Source organism: Leptonotus elevatus, chromosome 12, assembly GCF_054856555.1.
Source record: "Leptonotus elevatus isolate MCC_2025b chromosome 12, RoL_Lele_1.0, whole genome shotgun sequence".
NCBI classification, from domain to species: domain Eukaryota; kingdom Metazoa; phylum Chordata; class Actinopteri; order Syngnathiformes; family Syngnathidae; genus Leptonotus; species Leptonotus elevatus.
The window spans coordinates 761,164-779,546 of NC_141250.1; the positions used below are offsets into that span (position 1 = coordinate 761,164).

General features: G+C 43.0%; 1 protein-coding gene across 8 annotated transcripts in view; it reads left to right on the forward strand.

The window, feature by feature from the left end:
* mmadhcb (metabolism of cobalamin associated Db) overlaps positions 1 to 18,383 on the forward strand; it is a 103,205-nt gene that overhangs the window by 28,363 nt on the left and 56,459 nt on the right. For all 8 annotated transcript variants that reach the window (XR_015096660.1, XR_015096658.1, XR_015096659.1 and 5 more), the window contains exons 5-6: positions 2,725 to 2,821; positions 11,467 to 11,597. Coding sequence is in view for 2 of the 8 variants with exons in the window: in XM_086090909.1 (XP_085947035.1) it covers positions 2,725 to 2,821; positions 11,467 to 11,597 (228 nt within the window). In the remaining 6 variants the exon portion in view is untranslated. The remainder of the gene's footprint in view (positions 1 to 2,724; positions 2,822 to 11,466; positions 11,598 to 18,383) is intronic.

Below are 18,383 nucleotides of genomic sequence, written 5' to 3' on the forward strand. Positions count from 1 at the left end.
ATTATCTGCAATGCTGAGGCTACCAAACCGGACCCCCTCAACGCTTCGGCTGCACCTAGATATTCTGTCCATAAAGGTTATGAACAGAATTGCTCCTCCTGTATCCGAGATTCGATTTCCCGACGGACCCTTAACTCCAGCACCCCATGAAGGGAGGCTGAGGAGTCTGATCCCTCTATTGACATTTTCCATGGGAATGCCCCCTATCGAAACAGTTGAAGCTCGGAAAGTGTGTAGTTCTGTATGTAGTAATATAATCAATTATCTTCTAAAATGGTCATATCTTGTTGTGCGGTAGCTTGTGCTAATAGACAAAGGTGTAAACCAAACTTTTTATCACATACCTGCTAATGAAGAAAGAAGACAGCGATGGATAGCAAGTGAAAGGACTGGCAGCCTTCAAAGTATTCATGGATATGCAGCGCTCATTTTGTACGGGGTTAGTAGATCACTGCTCATATATTTTACTAGCAAACATACGCTAAGAAACATTGTAAAAGAGGTTATAAATGTGTTAACAGCGTGTTTCAAAGCACATTAACGAGCCACATAACTACCGTCCACGCCAACTGCATACACACAGACTTCACTTAGTTCCATATGAATTCAATAAAGGACGGTGTGTGTAAAAAATACGTCAGTTACATGATAAACAAGTTTTACCTTTGCCATTACAAGATATATTGTCCCTGCATCTACAAACCCAATTCCCAAAAAGTTGGGACACCATACAAATTGTGAATAAAAACTGAATGCAATTATGTGGAAGTGGGGCGGTGGGCTTGTAGCCTTTCCTAATGTAGGCTTAAGCGCGCTGAGCACACAACATATACAAGGTAGCTGTCCTGGCAGAGTGAAAGTCACCCTCCAGGTTCGGGACCATCCACAACTTACATCCAGAGTGACCAATGTCAATGGTGACTTGACTGTTAATTTGAGCCTCTGTATTACGCAATGTTTAGACGGTCCCTAACTTCTAGTCGCTACGGGCCGGCTGAATACGTCGTCCTTATCAAACCACAGTTTCAACTCTACTTTTGGTTGGACACAAATCTTTGTTGAGTCCCCCGTTGCTGTATGGCTTTTGAAGAAGTGCTTCTTTGCTATAGGGTGTAATTCCACCTTTGTGTATGTCTGCCGTGGGATGCAATAATTCCTCGTGAGACTCTTTGTAGTCATTGGAAGGGATGTTATACTTCGCTTGTTTAATGCACCCGATACGTCACAATGATCACGTGACTGTCCAAAATGGCCGATACTGTACTTACACAGACATTCACTATAGAGAAAAACCTTGACATGGCTTAATGTTAGAAAACTATGGCCAATCGCCACCAAAATTCACATGCACATCTCTACTTATGCCCGCATCAATGTCTGAAAATATCACAACTTTAAGCCATTAATACCTTGTTATTTTACATATGGACCATGTACATAATAAGAATGTTTCTGCCTCATATTGCACTTAAAGTTGTGTTCCTAAATCTTACGGCCTAAACATGTTGAATAGATTTTTTTTTTAATGGGGGGGAAAGCGTTTTACAGAATGAATTAAGACAAAGTAGTATTTGCCTTTTTTTTTCCTGATCCGAAAAACGATCCGATCCTAGACTCAAATCCGTGATCCGATCCGAAACCGTGACTTTAGAAAATATCACCCGCGAAAAGTAAGGGACCATTGTAAATGCCTTCAGGTCATGACTACCAATTAGGGCCCGACCGATATGCATTTTTTTGGTCCGATATTGATTTTTGGCGGGTAAAAAATACCGATTGCTGATTATTTAAAATTATATATTTAATGCATCAAATTAATTTAATGCTGTACACAGTTAAAGTGAGTACAGGAGAAAGTGTGATTGAATTATATTAAAATAACTTGTTTTTCACACATTGGGTGCCTTTGCGTAGTGTTATCTCACCTGTGGGTATGTGTTCCCACAGCATTTGTGTGTAAATATTCGTTACTTGAAGGAAAAACACTCCCGAAGTCGATGCTAACATCCTGTTAGCATTTGAATGGGATCCCCAATTCGCTTTTAGCATTAGCGCTATGCTAGCGATGTTTTTAAAACTAATACTTTTTTGTATTTAAATATACATTGGATGTAATTCTTAGCCTCATGTATTTAGTTTAACACTCCAACTGGGGCGTCATTAAACATCTTAAAGGACATTTAGGGACAACAGATAACCAGAATAACACCACGCTACACACTTGCTAGTTGCTAATGCTACGCAAACAAAATGGTGCATTCAGGGTACTTTCACAGAGTCGGAAACTTCGGTTTTCTTCAATGATAGCGTTAAGGGGAAAATAATCGGCCAGTTGGCCCAACTGGCCGATTGTTTTGGCCGATGTTTGAAGGGCAATAATCGGCTGATTCTAATCGGCAGCCGATTAATCGGTCGGGCCCTACAAATAATATACATGTGAAGTTTGGTCATTTTTGGCACATGAACACGGGAGTTAGTAAATATTTCCTCCTTTGTGGCGAAGCAAATATGAAAAAGAAAATTTGATGCCCCGCCCCCGTTTTATAGTATTTCGAAAAGTCAAGATTGTTTCCTCTAATTGTTGTCTCAGGGCAGTGGTATGTGATGTTTTAGCACTATTCACCTGTAATTGAAATTTTGAATCACAGCAAAACTACACTGAACAAAAATATAAACCTTTGTGTGTGTATGTGTTTTCGTGTGTTTGTGTTTATGAATGTGCAGGATGAGACGAATCACAATACCATTAAAGCAAACCAGGATTTTGACAAGTCATCTGTGGAATGTGTCATACAGTCATGCCCTGAAAAACTAAAGCAAGGTAATTCACTGACACACACAACAAAAAAAAGTGAATTGAGGCTCAGCAAACATTTATTCTCTTTAACTCATTCACTCCCAGCCATTTTCACTGAAGCAACCCCCTAAAATGTTTTACTGGATTTTGAATGATTTTGCAAGGCCCACAGAATATTGTGTAGCGACTATTTGGGTTGCCATAATGGCTTATGAGAAATTTAGACGGTACTGAGGGGCAACTTCTGGGGCACCACGTTGACTTTGCTTGTTTGTAGGAACAAAATAAACGATAAAAATCCTATTAAGTATTCATAATCTGAAGTTGCTACTTTAGTTAATCATGGAGTTCTTTGCTTTAATAAGAGAATTACTAATCCACTCAGTAAACACAAACGATTCGGCAGAAATTGAATTTCTAGACAACAAATTTATTTAGTAAACACACACATATATCAGTCACAGCCTAACCTATTAATGAAACGGAATAAAAATGCGAATCAAAGATAAAAAGCAAACATGCAAGATAAAAGATAAAAAAAGGTAGATGGGGATTAGAGATGGAAGGGTTTTGCCCTGTCAATCCTTTTATATTTGAATAAAGCGTTGCACCAGTAGTATATGGTCAGATTGCAATGAAGGTGCACTCACGGACTGCTTCAGATATACGGGAGAGAGAGGGACTCGACGAGCGTCGACCCTCAGTTGAAGAAAACTCCATTGGATGCGATCTGGGCGGTCGGCGCACGCGCAGCTGGAATGCTGCCCTGGAGTCTCTGGCTGCTGGTCGGTGATGGGCGCACGGCTGAGAGGCCGCTGCAGGTCTCCGGTTGGTGGCAAGGTGCACGCACGGCGTGGAGGCCGCGGCAGGTCCTTGGCGGGCGCACGTCCCGGTTAGTGGTGATGTGCTTGCGCGGTTGAGAGGCCGCAGGCAGTTGGTTTGGGCGCGGCGGGGCGTCTCGGGCGCACGGCTGGAACAGAAAGGGGTCGCTGGCGCGCAGCGGCATGGTGCTTAACAGCCGTCGTGGAACCGGGTCGTCGGGGCGCTGCGTGATTCAGAGAGCGGAAGGTAGGTGGGTCGGCTCTTGGCAGGAACAGACGCGCGCTTTGGGGATTCGCAGTGTGGCTGTGAGTACTTGCGTGACGCGCGCTTTGGGGCGCGCGCTGTGGCTCAAGTCCGGGGCTCAAAGAAAGAAGCCGCGTGGTTGCTCTCAGCGTGTTTGGCGAACTACGTTTCTCGTGATGGTCAGGAGAAGTTAAGTTCCTTCGCGCGCTGGCTTTTAAACTGCGTCCCAGGGGGCCGGCAGTTTGGTCCTGCCTCTTCCGTGCGCATGAAGCAGACTTGGTCGACTTAGACCAAGCTTTTGTGATAGCATTTGATAATTTTTTTATCAGAATTGACAAGCCAGGTGCTTCATTTATCATTCTGAACACATTTCAAACATAACCGCGATAATAAAGTTATTGAATCCGTTAAGCTTACTAATTAGCTAAACTTGGGTGGCTACAGAAGTTACACACATCATTCATATGAGATAGACATATAGGTTGTGTACAAAGCTAAACAACAGAAGTCAGTCAAGCACATAGAGTCCGTTTATGTCCCGAATTATGTAAACTTCAGATTAATTAGGAGCGGCAGGATTCTTGAGGATAACAGATAGTGACCGCTGGAGGGCACTGTTGTACCGTATAACTTCCAAGGGGCGTTGTTTCCAACAACACATGGCTGATTCCTGTGGATAGACCAGACCATAAAAGATGGTCTGGGGACTGGTAAGCAGTCTTATTGCTTATTGCTTATTGCTTATTGCTTATTGCTTGCTAAACAGGCTTTCCGGTCCGTAGGCGCTAAGCTATGTGTTTCCTGTGGGTTGTAAAAGGAAATCCAGTCCCTGCTGGAGGGAACTTCAAAGAGTTCTTTTTTAACTAAAAAAAATAGGTTTAAGACACACACACACATTCCCCAGGGGGAATGTTTAAAAAGGCAAATAAAATAAAAAAATTGAGGGTGACGGGCAATATTCGTTACAATTGCTATAAAAACATGGGACCTACCAAAAGAAAAGATTAGAGTCTTCTTTCATCAGGAAAAAAAGTTTCTGTTTCCGTTTTGCAGCAATTAGCATTAGAATACAGGGAGCCCTCAAGTTAGCGTGCGACCTGCGCCGTAAAGTCGAAACGACGTAGGTCTCGTGCGACATAGCTCGAGGACTCCCTGTATAGCTAAGTTTCATCATTATTCACAAATCTGTTTAGAACTGTGGGTAAATGAGCTTTTTTCAACATGGCCGTGGTTGATCTATTTTGCTCTGCTGCCACCTGCTGGCCGTTTTTGTAATAACTACAATTTCTTCAACTGTTCTCTACAGTTGAGAGGCTTCATCAAAGCCTTTTTTATGCCCTAGCATAAAAAACAAAACAAAAAATTTATAAATACGTCTTTGGGACACTTAAAACTTTTAAAATTGTATATGTTTTTGGGAGCAAATGAGTTACGTGGAAAAATTCAATACAAATGACAAAAATAGGTCTAAATTTAAGATAGAAGATTTAATAGCAAAAGTAGCCCAAAAGTTATGATAGCAAAAATTAACTCTTTGACTGCCAGACGTTTTCAGAAAAGGGATGCCGTCAGTGCCAGCCGATTTAAGCATTTTGACTGATCTTTCAAGGTCCACAGAAAATGTTCTGTTTGGACTATGGAAACACACATACTACCAAATGAAAGATTGAAGTCTCATCTGTCATCAGAAAAGTTTGTTTCTACCTTATTCCGTTTTTCAGTAATCAACAATAGAAAATGGTTAGTTTCACCCAAATGCTCTTGTTTTGGACCAAAATACGGAGAAATCAAGCTTTTAGTGAAACAATATTATTTCATGCACTCTAGTGAATTTGACACCTTTTTTTTCCATGAATGATGCCACAAACATCTAAACAGTGCTTTACTTATGTAAAACACTACCACCAACAATGAAAAAGTGTTTTTTGATAGCAAAATACGTTTATTTACATTCAACAGTGTAACAATTTGACACAACAATTTGGCAAACTATTTACAAATGTGTGCAACTGTGGTACTATTTACAATTATGTGGATGTTTCAACTACAGTTTTTCTTTTTGTGTAACACTCTCCTGCGTGCAAGGAGACGCAACAGCATTTGCACAACAGATTGCCTCTTCGCGTGCTCCACTTTCTTGCAGGCCGTTTTTTCCGGGGAATAGCAAGTATATACTGCAGTGTGTGTTGCCATCAAGTCTAATATCAGGATCATGCTACGGTTACGTTACGGTGGTGTTACGTCTGGCTTCCTCATGTCCTTCAGTTGCTACACCGGGTTGTAAGAGATGTTCTGATCCATTTTATCCACTCCATTCATGGTGGCATCGTAGTCCAGAAACAGTGTCTTCTCCGTGATCAGACTGTACCCGCTCCTCCGATGAATATGCATTGGACTCGGGGTACTCTTCATTGTCCGACAAAATGTCCGCATGTGCAGCTCCGGCGTTAGCAGAGCTAGCCGGTGATGCTTTATGACGTGAGAATAAAGGCCGCGTCCAACTGTGGCGTCCAACTGTGGCGTCAACCTCGGGATTCACCATCACCATCATCATCAATCTGCATTGGTCTCTCCATCGCCCGATCGAATGTCCGATTGTGTAGAAGTACCCGGTCGGTTATTGTGCGCGTTTTCCGGCGTTAGCAGCGCTAGCCGCGCTTAGCCGGTGAGTCTTACTACGTGATCATAACGGTCGCGTCAAGGCTTCCAACTTTGGCGTCAAGCTCGGAGTCATCATCATCATCGACATCAATGCGCTTTTTAGTATTGATCGATGCTTTCCGTCTTTGAAAAAAATGCTCAAGCGTGAGCTGCTTGCAACCGGTTGCTTCATCAGCCATTGTGGCTTCATCAGCCATTGTCTCCTCAACACTCTAGCTCCGCCTCACGTCTTCTACTGACGCCCACGGTGGGCGGCCCACCCAACCTTGTGCAAAGAGAGTCATCGCTGCCATCTAGGGGCCAAAACGAGTCATTATACTAACCAGATCAGCTTGATACTTTCAGCACAGCTGCCCAAGGCTTTCCTCCACCCGTTTCCAAAAAAAAACAAAAAAAACATAGTGAACGTCTTTTAACGTCCTCGGCGCCCTTCCGTAGGTTTATGCTAAACGTTGTAAAACGTTTATGGCGGTCAAAGAGTTAATAAATAAATAAATAAAAAGAGAAAGAATAAAATCTTACCAAACCAAAAATTGCTGTCAATTTGAAGTCATTCTACTTACACAGGTTCTAAGAAAATATGTTTCAATCCAGCGTCAAAGAACAATTCAACTCAAATTTGCGGTGGTTAGGGGTAGCAACATCCAATTGCTACAAAGTCATGGGTAAAATGCCTTTAAGTAGGGATGCACGATAATATCGGTGGGCGATAATTATCAGCAACTATCGACTAATTTGATGTCATACAGATAAACCAAATAATAAAGAAATCCGCAGATAATAATATACTTGCCGAGTTGGTCCACCTGTTGTGGTTGTGGCTCAAGTTGTGCCAAGCTCCTCAACCCCTCCCCTCTCCTATGGTAGTGTTGCATATTTGTCATAATGCCCGCGACCTCGTGTTGACAGAAGATGCATCATGGGGACATGGCAGTCGCCAGTGTGGGCTTTCTTTACTGTGTCTGCCCAAAATGTTACCCTTGCAGTTTTTTGTTGCATTTTTAAAACATGACTGTTTTGTTTTGGCAAACTCAAAATGAGTACCTGGTTGTCTTTGAAGCAGAGATATCAATAAAAGTCATCTTCATGGTGCTTTACACAATGTTTCAATATATTTGTACATGTTAGACTTATAGTAGGACTTGAAAGTATATTTGTATTCAAGTTAATTAACACTTTTAGGCTTACTTATCGGTTATTGACTTTGGCACTTTCTAAATTATTGGTTTATCGGTATCGGTTGAAAATAGCATTATCATGCATCCCTACTGTAAAGTGATATAATTCAATTTAGGTGGATAAACGACTGATCAGGTCTCCTAGTCACACGATAATCTAATTTGACTAAAAACAGTTAGGCTATTCTGAGAATTTAGATTGCTCAATAGCTTCTCCCTAGCATGGCACAAGTGCGTTCCTTTTTTATCTGTCTTTAGTTAACTATTTTTGCGTATGGCTAGTAGAGAAAAACATTGTTCTAGCTGCACTTTACAAAAAGCTGAAAAATACACATTTTCTGGCAGAGCAATCCGCGCAGCTCGGTCCAGTCTGACCGCTTGTCAGTATGGGAAACAGCAAAGAGCCTTTTAGGTTATTTATAACTTGTTCACTTCCTTTTGGAACTTTCTGGTCATCTACTTAAAGTCTCTATTCTTACACTTTGCAGAAGATGTTGACGCAAAAGTTGATGTACTTCTCAGAATGTAATTTGCACATGCATGTCTCTTTGAAGTGGGAAAAATATAAAGAAGTGATTGCCTCCTGTTTACCTTGATTTTTAGGGCCCGAGCAGCTACCGTTGCAAGGTCCCTATTGTTTTTCATTCGTATTATTACTATTAGGGCCCGATGAGCTACCGCTGCGAGGTCCCCTTGTTTTTGTAAGAATTATTATTAGGGCCCGAGTAGCTACCGCTGCGAGGTTCCTCTTGTTTTTCGTTCGTATTATTATTATAATTATTATAAGAATTCTTCTTCTTCTTCTTGGTAACTGATCTCATTTTTGGGGACTTGCAGAACTTCTCCCTTATCCCGAGGGAAGCGGGGGACATTGAGTCCGAGTGGACCATGTTCCGCGCTTCCATTGTGGTTGGTGCCTGTCGTGGCGGCAATCCTCGAACCCGCTGGTGGACACCAACGGTAAGGGATGCTGTCAAGCTGAAGGAGGAGTCCTAATGGGCCTTTTTGGCCTGTGGGACTCCGGAGGCTCCTGACCGGTACCGGCTGGCCAAGCGGAATGCAGCTTCGGCGGTCGCTGAGGCAAAAACTCGGACGGAATTCTGGTCCACCATCTGGCGTCTCAGGAGAGGAAAGCAGTGCGCCATTAACACTGTGTATAGTGGAGATGGGGTGCTGCTGACCTCGACTCGGGACTTTGTGAATCGGTGGGGAGAATACTTCGAAGACCTCCTCAATTCCACCGACACGTCTTCCTTTGAGGAAGCAGGGTCTGGGGACTCCGAGGTGGGCTCCCCTCTGGGATTGAAGTCACTGAGGTGGTTGGAAAGCTCCTCGGTGGCAGGGCCCCGGGGGTGGATGAGATCCGCCCGGAGTTCCTAAGGGCTCTGGATGTTGTGGGGCTTTTGTGGTTGACACGCCTCTACAACATCGCGTGGACATCGGGAACAGTCCCGGTGGTGGTCCCCCTTTTTAAGAAGGGGGACCGGAGGGTGTGTTCCAACTATAGAGGGATCACACTCCTCAACCTCCCTGGTAAGGTCTATTCAGGGGTGCTGGAGAGGACGGCCCGTCAGGAAGTCGAATCTCGGATTCAAGAGGAGCAGTGTGGTTTTTGTTCCCGACTGTGGAACAGTGGACCAGATCTTCACCCTCGGCAGGGTCCTCAAGGGTGCATGGGAGTTCGCCCAACCAGTCCACATGTGCTTTGTGGACTTGGAGAAGGCGTTTGACCGTGTCCCTCGGGGAGTCCTGTGGGGGGTGCTTTGGGAGTATGGGGTACCAAGCCCCCTGATACGGGCTGTTCGGTCCCCGTACGACCGATGTCAGAGTTTGGTCGGCAGTAAGTCGAATTTGTTTCCAGTGAGGGTTGGACTCCGCCAAGGTTGCCCTTTGTCACCGATTCTGTTCATAACTTTTATGGACAGAATTTCTTGGCACAGTCGAGGCGTTGAGAGGGTCCGGTTTGGTGGCCTCAACATTGCATCTCTGCTTTTTGCAGATGATGTGGTGCTGTTGGCTTCTTCAAGCCGTGATCTCCAACTCTCGCTGGAGCGGTTCGTGGCCGAGTGTGAAGCGGTTGGGATGAAAATCAGCACCTCCAAATCCGAGACCATGGTCCTCAGTTGGAAAAGGGTGGAGTGGGACGAGACCCTGCCCCAAGTGGAGGAGTTCAAGTATCTTGGGGTCTTGTTCACGAGTGAGGGTAGGTTGGAGCCGGAGATCGACAGACAGATCAGTGCAGCGTCTGCAGAGATGCGGACTCTGTATCGGTCCATTGTGGTGAAGGAGCTGAGCAGAAAGGCAAACTCTCGATTTACCGGTCGATCTACGTTCCTACCCTCACCTATGGTCACGAGCTGTGGGTCGTGACCGAAAGAACAAGATCCTGGATACAAGCGGCCGAAATGAGTTTCATCCGCGGGGTATCCGGTAGGGGTGTTAGAAAAAATAGATTCGGCAATATATTACAGATATTACAGCACGCAACTCTCGAATCGATTCGATATGCGGCCGAATCGATTTTTAAACATACATTTTTTATGGGAATTTTCAACAAAACGTCTTACTGAGGGTTAGTATTCACACAATAAGCATGGAAGAATGTTATATTAATGGAACATTAAGCCTTAATATTTAATTTCAGTGCTGTTCAAACATGAAACAGACTGCAACCTGTTTGTTAAATGCAGTGGCTCAGTTATAAGCCTGAATTTTCAGATAAATAAATAAATTTTCATACAACTCTTACAGTGTACAAGTTTACTGAATAGTATTTTCTAAATTTGAGTAAAAAAAACCCCCCGCAATATTTAATTTATAGATTTGTATAGGGATTAATCGGTATTGAATCGAATCGTGACCTATGAATCGTGATACGAGTCAAATCGCCAGGTATTAGGCAATTCACACCCCTAGTCTCCCTTAGAGTTAGGGTGAGAAGCTCGGTCATCCGGGAGGGACTCAGTGTCGAGCCGCTACTCCTCCGCGTTGAGAGGAACCAGTTGAGGTGGCTCGGACATCTGGTTCGGATGCCTCCTGGACGGACGCCTCCCTGGAGAGGTGTGGGGAGGCCCCGGGGACAACCCAGGACACGCCGGAGAGACTATGTCTCTCGGCTGGCCTGTAAACGCCTTGGGATCCGGTCGGAGGGGAAATACTATATGACAAGGGCGGGGTCTCAAATGTTGCCGTTAGTTAGTATTTCTTTCATCAAAAAAAGAGGAAATGCTTAATAACTCTGAAGGTAATAACTCTATTACAATAGTCAGTCATAAATATAGCGCCACCTAGCCCTTGGGGTCGACAAAAAAAATCACCCCACACATGGTATTTTCATATTTGTACAAAATGTTGATACTTTTGTTAGTGTCATTACTAAGTCATTTATTTGATTTGGTTTATTACTCACTGCCAAAAAATAAAACAGAGGCTGATTGTCTTAACATTGACCAAAACTCATTGAGCTTTGCACACTCATCACACCTGGCAAAAAAAAAAAAATCCATAATATGTAAAGGTTTATTATGCCATTTTCAAATAATTTCTGCTTCGAATATGCAACTACCCAAACGTGCCAGTACCCCAAATGTGCAAGTACCCCAAAGTGGCTCGGGCTGTGAGGGCCCTTTATAGCTGCCCGCAGCTCTAGTTTATCATGTGTTTTCTCTCCTTTTTGTGATTATTTTTTTTTAAACAGCAAGAATATCATGTGGTCCTAAGCATTGTTACTAGTGTTTTTAATTATTTTAATTTTGTGATAACCAGATTTGCAATACCTGTTTCCTGAGGCTCCAAGCTCTGATGTGACAGTGGTCACAGTGACTCAAAAGACAAAGAACGATATGACAGCTTGGTGTTCTGCTGTGGAAGAAGAGCGAGATCACATGCTTGACAAGGTAAACTACTAAACATACAAACACTGACAAAATTATTGATGAAAAACTAAAAACACAATGGTAAATGAACATTAAGGAAAGAAAACATTTCATTCCTGAACGTTAAACCTTTAATGATTGAACAGAAAAAAATCATGTACATAAAATAGATGGATGGGGGTGGCATTTAGCGCCTGTTTCACTGCGATACTTTGATGCATGTCACATTAGACATTGCATCTCAACTTCCGTAATTTACACCTATGATGGTGGCCTGGTACCACGTATGTGCTTTTTGTGTCTTGTGATTGATTTGGTCAAAATCTCATGCAAGCAGACTGAAAGAAGACAAGCTGCACACAGAATCTAAAAGGTACAGGAATAAAGGAAGGGAGATGTATTTTGTCAACACAATGGGGGCAAAAAAGCTGAAAAGGCTTGCACCCCATCCCACCGGATGTACCAGGACAAAGACAAAAATAAGGACACCAATTCCAATTTGCTGATAAGGCAATTCAATTCAGAGATGCCAAATCCAGGTCCAGAAAGTAAAAAATCCTGCCACCCTTTGGTTTTAGCCTCAGGTAGGGTTGCCACCTTGGATTTGTGGAAAAAAGGGACACTGGATCAAGCTCATATATGAGGGTTGTCAAAATGAGTGCATTAATTTTGAGTTAATTTAAAGTTCCTAAAACGCCACACATTTTTTTTAACACCTGCTTAATGAACCGCCCTTTACTTTAAAAGCCTGTACTGGGGGAATTCCAGTCACAGTGACGCAGACACGTCCACGTCAACATTTAGTAGTAATATATTTAATAGTAATGCATATATTTGTGGAGAGAATTTTTTTTGCAGAATTTGACAAGTTACTTGTTGGAGTTCAAACCAAGACACGCATGGGACCGCCCCCTAATGTGAATAACATTTCATGATGCATTTCATGCTGAAAGCCTTTGCAGCGTGAAATAAATAAATATGAGAGCAAAGCCTGTTTAGTTATTGATTTATACTTAAATCTATTTATATATATATTTTTTGTATTTATTTCCACATTTATTTTTATATTTTTTACTTTCTGAGACATTTTTATTGCAATGTATGTCACTCATCACAAAACAACTGAATATTCAGCTAGTTACACACACTGTAAAGTACAAACAAGGCATACACTCTGAAAATACAAATAAGACGTGGCAACACATAACTGTTATAGAAAAACGTCACCAACAATGCAGATTTCACACAATTACGTATGTACTACAAAGTCACAGACTTGGTGAACGGTTCTATAGAAAGCTACCATGTAATACTAGTGTCGATATAGGCAACATACCATCTTGTTAAAATTTTTTGTTAAAATTGATGTAGAAATGTGACGTCAGAAACTCCCCCCGCTGTGTTTCTCTCTACACTCTTTCACTGTAACTTCCCAGGCTCCCGTGAGAGGCACGATTGGAATTACCGTAATAACAGCACCTTTTCTGTAAAAAACAAGGTCTTAGCTTTCAAATTTTTCAGATATCACAAACGTTGCCAGAATTACGGTAATCTAAAGTGCACCTTAAAGTGGACCACCATGATCCTTTATGAGAATGGAGGCATGGATTATTCTGCTCAAAATGCCACCCATCTCTAACTAGCTATCATAACATCTGTTAGGCTTCACCACTCTTCCACTCCTGGTGACGACAGGTGGGCTGATCTTTGGCTCTTGTTGGACAGTGTCTGGGTGTGGTGACTCTGATGGGGCTGTTTGGGTTCTTGATAGACTGTCCCAGGATGTGTTGGCACAGAAGGAGACATTCAGGAGTCAGCAAGAATTTCTTTATTCTCCTGCTGGATGTTCCTGCGGTTCTCAGTCTGTTTGCAATGTGAATGACCGTGGCGTCGGCTCCTCCTGTTGCACCACAGCTCTTGTGTCCCATGTTTTCTCACCGTCAATTTTAAGAGAAACATGGTCATGGCTTTGTTGAATACCGGCGGTTGTAGAATTTCTCGTATGACAGCTTGGCTCGCTGGTCATTCTGTCTCACTCTCTCAAGGTCAGGCCAGGTGGGTTTCAGATTTTCCTTGAAGTTTGGCAGAGTTGTACTTAAACTTTGTCCCATCATGAGTTTTGCAGGGTTCTCCCCTATTGGCTCTGTTGGTGTGGATCGATACATTAGAAGCGCCAGGTTAGGGTCTTACTGCCTCAGAATGGTCTTGGCTGATTGGACAGCATCTTCTGCCATGCCATTAATAATAATAGTAATAATAATAATGCATTAGATTTATATAGCGCTTTTTTGGACACTCAAAGAGGCTTACAGTGGATACATTATTCGTGCGCTCTCACATTCATACTCCGGTGGCGATAAATTACACAGCTGCCCTGGGGCAGGCTGACGGGGAAAATGAGGACTAGAAGGGACATGTTGAAAATCAAACTCTGCTGCAAATTTCTTAAACGGTTCAGCAGAGAAATGTGGTCCATTGTGCGCCCTGATCTCCTCAGGAATTCCCTAGCGACTGAAGGCACTTTTCATTAACAGTTTCACTGTTTGTCTTTGGTAAATTTTGAATTTCCAGCCACCTTGAAAAATAGTCAATAACAACAAAAGGTATGTGTGACCCTAACCCAGAGATCGGCTGCAATTTCCTGCAATGGGAGCTCTGGCAAGGGTGTCGTTATTAAAACTCTTTTACAGCCCAAAACGGTAATTGATGTTAAAGACACGCCTACCAAATACCGCCAATAACGTCAATTGACGTCAACTATGTTTTTTTCTCTCTCAATGGGCAGCGCAACGTCTTGTGCAGCTCTGGTTTGTGAATGGGGTGGGGGAAAAAAAGACCCACTAACTATGGCCAGCAGATGGCAAAATTGTATCTCTTTTAATGGTCTCCCGTGTATCAAATTACATGAAAACGCGGTGAATCTTAGGAAATAAAATGTTTTCAAGGATGACATGAATTATCAAAGCGTTTGTCACATTAAATCAAATTCACAGAGCGTCACAAAACAACAAAATATTAGTGTCAAAGTCACTATTGTGCAGAAAATGTAACTTCACAAAAAGCTCGTTTTGTCCTTTTTTTTTTCCATTTTCACTTGGTGTGACTCAAATTACCTATTTTCAAATGGTGATTACTAAAAAACGGAATAAGGTAGAATCATACTTTTTTTCTACTGAAAGAATACAATATTTCATATGGTATCCATGTTTACGTAGTAGTGGTGCAACGGATCATAATTGATCCGTGGTCAGATCGGATCAGGCTCCACGGTTCGGATCACGCCCGATCCGCGGATTGGTTGGTGAGGAAAAAAATAACAACAAAGTGCGCATTCATAGTTGATACCATTATTACATGTCAAGGAAGCTGAAACATACTCAAAGTAACACGCTAAGCCTAACTTCCCAAAAAAGTTTTACCAAATACAGTAATACATTGACAGCAATGCAAATAGCCTTAGTACACTTTTACTTTGAAGTTCGCCCACGTCGTGGCGTGATGGCTGGCTTGACATTGTAGTTGCAACCATCTTCTACACAACGCTACCCCTAACTCGTGTTCAATCGCTAATTTAGGACGCTAAAAAACCGCTAATTAATTACGCCGTCATTTTACACGGCAGAAGTTTCCGACGTAAGTGGTTAGCGGCTACCTGTTAGCATGACCACCAAGTGTCTGGCTACCGGCTGATAAGACAATGAAAAGATTATTTGACAATAGCGCAACCGTGGAGCCAACTTCAGCGCCGTGCTGGACGGTAAGTTTGACAGCTGGTACCTGCCTTACCGTATTTTCACGACTATAAGGCGCACCTTAAAGTCCTAAATTTTCTCAAAAATCGACTGTGGGCCTAATAGTGAGGTGCGTCGTGTGTTTAGACCAAGGTCCAAAATCTAACTGTGTGGGAGGACTTCCCGCGACACATTGCTTATATACAAGAAAGGCAGACCTGACTGAGGACAGACGTGAGCACGGAAGAGTCAACTTGGTGGCGAGTTCTACAGCCCCTCCTTCTCTCCCTCTCCAACTGCTCCCCCTCTCCTTCCCGCACTGGTGTTCGCTCTGCCGGTCGTGACTTGTGTTCAAACTTATGCCATGGGGCTTAAGCATGCATGTTCAGTGAGCATGTGTCCTCATCATTTTCTTTTTTGCTTGTTTCAGATCTTAACGAGCCACTTACAAGTTAATTGTTTGATTGACAGCTCCCTACAAAAGTGAACGGTTTGCTTGCTCAGGGGTTGAGGTAGATGGAACATACCAAATAAAGGGGTGTCAGGGCTAAACTACTACATACAGTAGTGTATTGTTTCCGTTTTTTTCCTTTCTTTTTTAAATGCTTTATTGAACAACGTGCACTTACAGCATCAGACATTGCAAAAGTCACTTTGAAGTAGTGCAAGTCTACACAGTATAGCTAAACAGATCACACCACATACTAAAGACTATATCACCTTTCCTTCCTTATCGCTGTGACTCAAATGTGCGCACATCTCTCATCTGCTGTGAAAAATAAAGTTTGGAAAATGAACGCGGAGCTTGCTATCATTCGAGGAGGCTGGCCAACACAGCTTTACCAAGACTGGGAGGCAGCACTGTGCGAGTTACACCACAATTCGTCAATCAACCATGAATGCTTGGGCGAACGCAAAAGCCAGCACCATTTCCGAGGACACGACGAGACTGACTCTGACAATGAGACGTGTTTGATGGAGAATTTGCCCAGTTGTTTGTTTCTGATACAGAAGATCTGATATGATTTGTGGATTAGGCTTGATCAAAAGCAACGTGAGTACATTGTTATATACTTTAAGTACAACTGAACTCACTGTTTACATTGTTACTTCAACCGAACTCAGTTTTGTTACGCTCACTGCCTTTTTAAAAACATGCTCTAGCACTAGCATAGGTTTTAGCATAATAGCATGCTACCATATGTTTTGAGCTAGCGTATGTTTAACCGCGCCTGCGCCCAATAGTGCGGTGTGCCTTATGTGTGTTAAACACACAAATAGCACCCGTAACTGTGATTGCACCTTATAATACTCCCTTATAAATTCACATGCACATCTCTACTTATGCCCGCATCAATGTCTGAAAATATCACAACTTTAAGCCATTAATACCTTGTTATTTTACACATGAACCATGTAAAAATAAGAATGTTTCTGCCTCATGTATTACGTTGTCATAGCACACAATATTCTGTTTGCCTTGAAAGATGAGTGAAAATGCTCAAAATGACTAGCACTGTAGGGGTTGTCTTTTCGATTGTTAAGGGTTGATTTTTTGGATAACGTTTGGCAGTAAAAGAGTTAAAGCCTCCCTATTCTGGCTTGGTCGATTGATATTGCAGTGTTGGCAAGGCTGTATGAGCTCGCTCACGTTATTTCCGATGAATGGCCAGCAGACAGTATTTTTGCAGCGCTGTCTTCATTTCGTCAGGCCCTGGTGACCATGGTGTATTCTCTTAAGCATGTCATCATGCATGCTGCATGTAATGATGATCTGGGTGCCACGCCTCTGTACTCCATTCAGCTCACTCATCCCTGCACGTTTGGGAAAATACTGCTTGGCTGATAGAGCGGTGCTTTTGATATGGTCGGGCCAGCCATTTCTTGTGTAGTTCAAGATGACTTGCAACTCGCCATCCCTCTCCATCTAATGTTCAATCAAGTCTGGCTTCCTCAACCACCACACTCAGCTCTATGGCATCCAAGTACGCCTGGACCAGGTCATTTGGTTCTGTGCTCTGCAAGGGGTGCCTCAACAGTGTGTCATGCAACCAGGTTATTTCCTGGAATGTACACAACAATGGGGTTAAATTTCATCAGTCTTATTTAGAAGATGTTGGCATCGGAGGGGTGTTGTGTCCAAGTATTTTGAGTTGATCAAAGAGACCATAGGCTTGTGGTCTGTGTAGAGCTCGAATGACTCTAAGCTGCACAAATACTGCTAAAAGCATTCCGAAGCCCACACTCCAGCCAAACATTATTTTTCTATTTGAGCATATCTCTGCTCCTGTCAGGGTCCGGGAACAGAATGCCACTGGCTTCAGTACCCCGTCATGCTCCTTCAACAGTAGATCTCCGAGGTCATAGCTACTCGCGGCGGCACTCACAACAGTGGGCCCTTTGGGGTCGAAGTAGGCCAGAGCTCGGGCTGAAGAAATCAGAGCTTTTACAGCTGAAAAGGCCTGGTCCTGTGGAGGACCCCATGTCCATACTGTGTTGGACTTAAGCAGGTCATTCAATGGCTGAAGACGGGTAGACCTGTGACAGACAGTAAGATACTTTTAGTTGATGTTGATTATGGTTAACTTCCACATTTCTTGCCTGATTCCAGTCGTTTAAATTTTAAACTGTTCAGCTCATTTACATTTTTTTAAATACATTTTCAAAAAAAACACAACATTATTATTTTTTTAATTAAATGGAATTGACTGCTATTTAAATAGTGTTTTTTTAGCTATACTGCCTGGTCTCTCACTTTTGCATAGCAACTGCCTCAGCCAATCATCTCTCTCACTGTTGAGCTCAACTCACCCCCTTTTTTTCTTGGTGTACTCAAGGCTTGGCCTATGTACGACTACTACTATTGCAAATACTATTACTACTACTACTATCTTGGCCAATTGATTAGGTACGCCAAGGACTCTCTCCCCCTCGCCCACCCTGGTCGGCGGCCATCTTGGCCAATTAATTAGGTACCCCCAAGATTCTCGCCACTCCGCTCGCCCAGGGCGGCGGCCATCTTGGCCAATTAATTAGGTACGCCAAGGACTCTCTCCCCCTCGCCCACCCGGGTCGG